The sequence below is a fragment of the Triticum dicoccoides genome, chromosome 1B (genome assembly GCF_002162155.2).
Source record: "Triticum dicoccoides isolate Atlit2015 ecotype Zavitan chromosome 1B, WEW_v2.0, whole genome shotgun sequence".
Lineage (NCBI taxonomy): Eukaryota > Viridiplantae > Streptophyta > Magnoliopsida > Poales > Poaceae > Triticum > Triticum dicoccoides.
This window is the reverse complement of record NC_041381.1, coordinates 167511365-167518703: the sequence shown is the minus strand read 5'-3', so window position 1 is coordinate 167518703 and position 7339 is coordinate 167511365. Positions and strand designations below refer to the sequence as shown.

At 49.6% G+C, this 7339-nt stretch overlaps 1 protein-coding gene across 1 annotated transcript; it reads right to left on the bottom strand.

Moving 5' to 3' along the window:
• Positions 1 to 6242: 6242 nt before the first annotated feature.
• On the bottom strand, positions 6243 to 7332 carry LOC119303301. The gene is made up of 2 exons (XM_037580421.1): positions 6801 to 7332; positions 6243 to 6721 (listed from the first exon to the last, which is right to left on the bottom strand). Exons 1-2 carry the CDS (start codon positions 7080 to 7082, stop codon positions 6485 to 6487), a joined length of 519 nt encoding a protein of 172 aa, XP_037436318.1. The 5' UTR covers positions 7083 to 7332; the 3' UTR covers positions 6243 to 6484.
• Positions 7333 to 7339: the final 7 nt, after the last annotated feature.

Sequence of the window (7339 nt, the reverse complement as noted above, 5' to 3'; positions counted from 1 at the left end):
GTTCAAAATGAGCCTCGTAGCCCAAAAATAATTCGCAAAGGGCGACAAAACCAAAAATATGCTGAATGGAACCTGGTGTGAGGTTGTGTAGTTGGATCATGTAATATTCCAGTAGACCCCTGAGGAAGGGGTGGATCGGGAATCCTACACCCCTCAGAAGGAACGAGATGAAGCACACCCTCTCCCCTTGGCTGGGATTGGAGAAATTCTCTGCCAATGCATCATCACCCATAGAAGTTAATCCTGCCCGTACGGAGATTAGATCCACGGGGGAAGATATCCTTGCGTCTGGAGATGATTGAGCTGAAGATGGGATACAGAATAACTTTGCCAATCCCCCTCTTGAGGGCCATGAGGACGCGAGGAGGAGCCAGGGACACTAGCCATGGTTTGAGGTTTTTTCGTGGTTTGCTCTGTTGCTCTTGGGGCGATGTGAAATGGCATTTTGAAGATCTAACCTCATTATATAGGCGCCGATCGTGCCTACTAAAAATATTAAAATATAAGGGTAATGGACCGTTCGCATTCACTCAGACGCGTGGAAATTGAGGCAATGGCAGGAAGGAATCATAAAGACTACACGCATAAGCCGATGCCGGACTATCGTCAATCTGGAGTAAGGTGGAGAACCCTCCTTGCAAAGCCGAAGAGTTATATCCGCATACTACATCATCATTGGAGTCAAGTTCGGGGGCTACTGAGGAGTCCCGGATTCGGGGTCCTGATGTGTCCGGCCCAGGAGTATGGGCCGGGGTGGATGGGTCGTACAAGACCAAGCTGAAGATTATTCTCCGTGTCCGGATGGGACTTCTCCATATGTAAACGGCAATATCAGAGTCTAGGTGTTTCCTTCCCTTATGAACCGACCTTGTACAAACCCTAGGCCCCTCCAGTGTGTATATAAACTGGAGGGGTTAGTCCGTAGAGGCTATCCTCATTACCGTCATCGGAATACGGGCTGGACATCTAGGGTTTAGCCATTACGATCTCGAGGTAGATCAACTCTTGTAATCTTCATACTCTTCAAATATAATCAAGCAGGAGTAGGGTATTACCTCCTTTAAGAGGGCATGAACCTGGGTAAACATCGTGTCCCCTGGTCCCCTGTTACCATTGATCCTTAGACACACAACTTGGGCCGCCCTACCTGAGATCTGCCGGTTTTGACACCAACAATGGACACTCCTTGCGATGACGCAGACCGCGCCTTGTTCACGGCTTGCACGGCAGTCACCATTGGCAACGGCGCCACGGCCTCCTTCTAGTTCTCTTCTTGGCTGGGAGGCAGGAAGCTATGCCTGGCCTATCCGGAGGATTTCACGCAATCCATTAGGAAGAAGATATCGGTTCGGCAGGCACTACACGAAGACCGGTGGATTCTGATCTTCAACACGGCAATCACGACAACATCATGCACCTTGATGTCCAACTAGCAAGGGAGATTCGAAGCACTAGGATAACGATGGAAGATGGGAGGGAGGATGTGATCATATGGACTCTGAGCAGCTCTAGGTAGTACTCTATGTGTTCTGCTTACAATGTGTAGTTCGACGACAGCACAACAATCAACTTCAGAGGATCAATCTAGATGGTTTGGGCACCCGGCAAGATCAAGATGTTCATTTGGCTGCTGCGCCTGGATAGGCTATGGTGCAATGACCGGCTACAACGCAGAGGTTGGGGCAACTACTACTTTTGCTAGTTGTGCATGAGGAACCTTGAGACCTCTTTGCACCTCTTCCGGGAGTGCCCTCTCGCCATTCAGGTGTGGAACAAGGTGGCCACCTGGTGTGGATGCAGCGCCCTGGTGATGATGACATGTACCTAGGGTAGGGTCCTAGACCTGACCTACATGCCCTACCCAAGGACACTGCACAAGTGGCCAAGACCTACAAAGATAGAAAGAAGGTACCAACTGGAATCATCATTGGATGCAATCCACTCGATGATAGATCCACTCGGATACCCCAATTCCACTCGATCGTTGTTATTCACTGGGTAGACAAGGATTCTCTCGAAGGACAGAAGTCCTAGAGTCACCTCTGATTGGCAACGGTCAGGCATTCACTCCGTAGCCTTAAGGTTTGTTAAATGTGGGTTTTACCAGTAACGTTCCTGTCATTATTCTGTCAATGAACCCTTGTGTAACTAAGGACGGCAAGGGGTCGACACACTCTATATAAGCCACCTCTCCCCTCAGGCACAGGGGCTCGCACCCCCTGTAACTCAACACTCCAACCAACAAGCCTCCCCGGCACCGAGACATAGGGCTGTTACCTCCTCCGAGAGGGGCATGAACTCATAAAACCGAGTGTATAACCTCACCGTAGCTAGGCACTGGCTCCTCCTACATACCCCCCCATCTCTACTGTCAGATCCATTCCCATGACAGTTGGCGCCCACCGAGGGGCAGGTGTCTAAGCGACTTCCGGTGAGGTTGCAAACTTCGATCTTCGTCAACATGGTTTTCAGCGGTGGATTGTCCTTGGGTCGCGAGATCCGTCTCGGCGCACTCACTTTTATTGCCGATGATTTGGCCTGGATCCAAGAGGCCCCCCTCAACGTCGAGGAACTCCTCATTCGCGGGGCGGTGCACTTCTACGCGAGTGTCTATGGCGTCCTCCTGCAGCAGCCGTCGACTCAGTATCGATCGGCACCTGCGACGTCTTTGCTTCCCGCTGCCCGTCATCGCAAGTGATCCAGTCGCTCGCGGCTCCAGCAGTGGGTGAAGCACGCGGTGGCCCGTCAGTCGGCCACACCACAAATCGCGGCAATCGATGAGTCCCTTTATGGCTTGTTCGACCCGTCGACTGGCCATTCGGATACTCTCTTCGAGTGTGAAAGCAATGACCCCGCGGCGGAAGTCATCATGGTTGGTCCCCAGTGCAGCACGCCAGGATTTCCCCCTGGCGCGGGCGGTAGCGGTGGTCCGTCAGCGACAATGACAAGTACTTTCCTCAAGCCCTCACTACGGAGCAGAGGGAAGAGTTGCAGCGCAAAAATGATCAAGATCTCTAGACCCCCATCATTGGGGAGACCCCTGAAGCTCTGGCCTTGGAGGCTGCGTGCCTAGCCACTCTGGCTGAGTGTGCGCGCCTGGAGAATCTTCAGCAAGCACTCGATGACTGCGCCCACAGACATATCCCAAGTTCCAGTCAACGGCATCGGCAATTGTTTCTGACTGGACCTCGGGATGAGTGTCAGGTATACCGTACTCCGATCCAAAATGTTGCAGCAGCTGCGCGTATTGCAGATTCGATCCACCATCCCGTTCCGAGGCTGGTAGAGGGTTACAACAGATTCGGGCACTCCTTAGGGCGGCAGGAGAATAGAACTCGGTTGTTTCCCAATCGCGCAATAGGATTCACAGAGGTCTGTCATGGTAGACATAGTTCAGTTGGCACACAGCCCAAACTCGCCTCTGCGGCATGAAGATCATGGTCATTGCCAGGGCCAGTACCTGGGTCAAGGCCACGGGCAATCTGACCCTCGATACCACCGTGATGACCGCCGTCGAGTGCCTACGCCCTCTCCGAGGGGTGGTTCGTACGTGCCCCGGTGGTATGATGACAGACGCCCATATGGCGACGAGCGAAGGATCCCAGTTGACCCCCAAGAGCTCGGGTTTGATGCAAGGTCAGGCCTCGTGCAGGGCCTAGTTGACAAAGGCAGAGCTAACAGGGAAGGTTTGGATAGAGATTACCTAAGTGGGAGCAGAGCGTTTGTCTCTGGGCCTGAGTGTTTCAGCAGAGCCAATCGAGCTGCTGAGATTCCTCCCAACGTCAGATTGGCTATAGGAGTGAGCAAGTTTACTGGCGAGTCAAAGCCAGACATGTGGTTGGAGAATTACCTAGTGGCAGTGCAGATTGGTGGATGTTGGGAAACGTTGCATGGAAAACAAAAAATTTCTACGCTCACGCAAGATCTATCTAGGAGATGCATAGCAACGATGAGGAGAGAGTGTGTCTACGTATCCTCATAGACCGAAAGCGGAAACGTTTGACAACGCCATTAATGTAGTCGAACTTCTTCTAGCTCCGACCGATCAAGTACCGAACGTACGACACCTCCATGTTCTGCACACGTTCAGCTCGATGACGTCCCACGTCCTCTTGATCCAGCAAGATATCGAGGAAGTAGATGAGTTCTGTCAGCACGACGGCATGGTGATGATGATGGTGAAGTGATCCGCGCAGGGCTTTGCCTAAGCACCGCGATAATATAACCGAGGGTGTAATCTATGGAGGGGGGGCAAACACGGCTAACAGATGTTGTTCTGTTGTGCTAGGGGCGCCCCCATATATATATATATATATATATATATATATACACACACACACACACACACACACACACACACACACACACACATATATATATATATATATATATATATATATATACAGACGGTCTATTCTGCTAATATTAGCAGAATAACTATTCTGCACACCACTTCGGCACTGCACACTCAACAAAAGCGCACTGCATCATTTTGACGACGACCACTGCAATAGAGACTAGTTAACTTCGTGTCGAAAAAAATTGCATGCGGTGTTTTTTCGGTACTGTTTTCGCTTTAATTTTTTAACCGTTTATCGGAATGAGGTGTGTAATATACCATTGAAAAGCTAAGATTAGGCGCAACTTCGACATGTTGAACACTTTTCAAGATTCCACACGGTTTAAGAGCAGTTTTGAAAATAGTGCGGCGGATGACGAGTGGCAGCGAGCGTTTTTTCGCGTTTTTTTCTAAACCGCTTGTCGGAATGAAGCAAATGATACGCCGTTGGATAGATATCATCGAGGCGCATCTTTTTCATATATAAATCTTTGTCTAATTCATTACGGTTTAAGAGCAGTTTCAAATTTACTAAATCGCAGAACTCTGTTTTTCAAAAAATTTGAAAATTTTCGGTACTGTTTTCTCTCCATTTTTTGAACCGTTTGTCGAAACGGGGCGTGTGATACGCCGTTGGAAAGCTACGGACAAGGCGCAACTTTCATATGTTGAAATTGTTTTGAGATTCCTTACAGTTTTTAGTTAATTTTGAAAATCGTGCGGCTGACTTCGAGAGGTAGCGGCTGTTTTTTTGCAAAATTTTTGCAAACCGCTGGTCGGAATGATTCAAATAATACGCCGTTGGAAAGATATCGACGAGACGGAACTTTTTCATGTAGAACACACTCTCTAATTTTTTACGGTTTAAGAGCAGTTTTAAAATTAGTGAAAAACGGACACTGTTTTTTCGCGACACCAAAATCGTCGTGGAACAAAAGAACGCACTGCTTCAAACTGAAAACCGCACTGCAATAGACAGACAAGTGCACTGCATCATTTCTTTTTGTCGGACTTAAACTTTCTCGCACAAGTTTTTGTTGTCTTTTTTTCAACTTTTTTTTGAACGACAGTGGACCGCAACACTCTCGAAAGTTTATGCAACACTACCAAAAGTGAACCTCATGAGTTTTTGTTGTCCTTTTTTTCGCACTTACTAATTTTTTTACGCACGTTGACCAAGTGAGTGGACCACAGGGACTGACCGAGTGTACTACATCTAATATAGAAGTGAGCTTCATTTTGAGATCTTTTTTGTTTTGTGTTTACCAAATGGACAACAGAGGAGTTTTATAGCATACAAAATCTGCACTCTCCACCAGCCAATCCACGGTAATGAATTGCAATTTTTACAATGAACTAATGAAGTGCACTTTTCAACAACAATAAAATTGAGTAATGGGGCATCAGATAGAAGAACGCACTTTTTCACACCGAAAACCACACTGCATCAAACTGTCAAGCGAGCTGCATAATTTCTTTTTGTGAGACGTTAATTTTCGTGCACCGCGCTTCACATCAGGCGTAAGTGAACCACAAAACTATCAAGAAATGGACCACATTACTTTTTTTGTGTTGTTTCCGTAACAAATATTTTCTTTTCACTTCGCGTCGGGCATAAGTGCACCGCGACAGTAGCGAAAGTGAACCACATTATTTTTTGATAGTGAACTTCGAAACCTCTTTTTCAATCATCCCATAAACGAAAATGAAGTGCGTTAGAATCTCTCGTGGGAATTTTCTCTTTTTTACAAAGTGAACCACCAATCACCAGAAAATGGACCACGCCTTTTTTGAAAACTTCAAGAAATAATTCATGGTAGGGCCAAGTTAACTGCATTGTTTATTTTTTTTTTTGGAAATTTTGCTCGGATACGAATTCCATTAGAAGGTTAAGTGAACTTCATGCGAGTGTTTATGGTTTTTTCTTTTGCAAAGTAAACCACATGAGAGCTTGCATCAAACTACATCTATTTTCAATTTTGACACATAGGTTCCTGTATTTGACTCAACTCAAAAACAAAAATACCAATGCAATCGTGTCGCTGGCCTTTTTGCACAACTCATAGTACCCAAAGCGTACTGCTTGTGGAGTCAACGATGGCCGCGTGCCCCCATCATGTGGGCTGCTCCAGCAACGACCTGGTCCTATGCGTGCATCGGCAGCGCCGTAAGCATACTGACGTGATACCACCGTAGCCCGGTCACGCCAAGGTCCTCCTGTGCCCGTGGGGTTGACTGTAACAGCACGCAAAATCGACTGCATGGACCATGGCTCCATGATCTATGGTGTGGACGACCGAAACAAACTGCGACATGGAATGGGGCGCTGCCGGTGATCTGCAGATTGAGGGGGAGAGACTTGCGAGGGAGCAACAAAGTGTACTGCAAGGGGACACTTTGAAAACAACAAGTGAGCTGCGAAAAAGAAGTGCAAAAGGGCGCCCGTGTGCACTGCACTGACCGGCAAGCAGAGGAAGCAGAGGAAGGGAGGGCCAGGCGAGATCTCGCAGTCATGGTGCTCGTCGACGCGGGGAGGGACCGCCGTGGGGATCTGCAGTGCAAGGCAGGCACCACCCGCATCGACCCGGCCTCGCTCCACCTGATCCCCGCCGGGGAGGTGTGGATCCGGGGTTAGGAGAGGTTTGGCCGGCGCCGCCGGCCGGGCTGATCTCCAGGAGGAGCGCGACCCCGCGTCGCCACGGCATGGACGACCGCCGCTCCGTCGCGATCCATCTCCCAGCATGCCGCCATGTACCGGGATGTCGCAGCTGGGGCTGGTCGTGGCCGCGCAGGGGCACGTTTTGCCGGCCCGGATCCCGTCTCCTTGAGGTGGAAGAAGGTGGGGAGGGAGACGACTGGTGCAGGGCGCCTGCGGTGGAAGATGCCAGATGCTGGTGGGGCGGCGCCGGCGGGGGAAGAAGCCGGGTGGGGTGGGGCGGCGATCAAGGAGAAAGGCAGGGTAGGGGGAGGGGGATCCACAGCCGTCATGGTCAGCTGGAT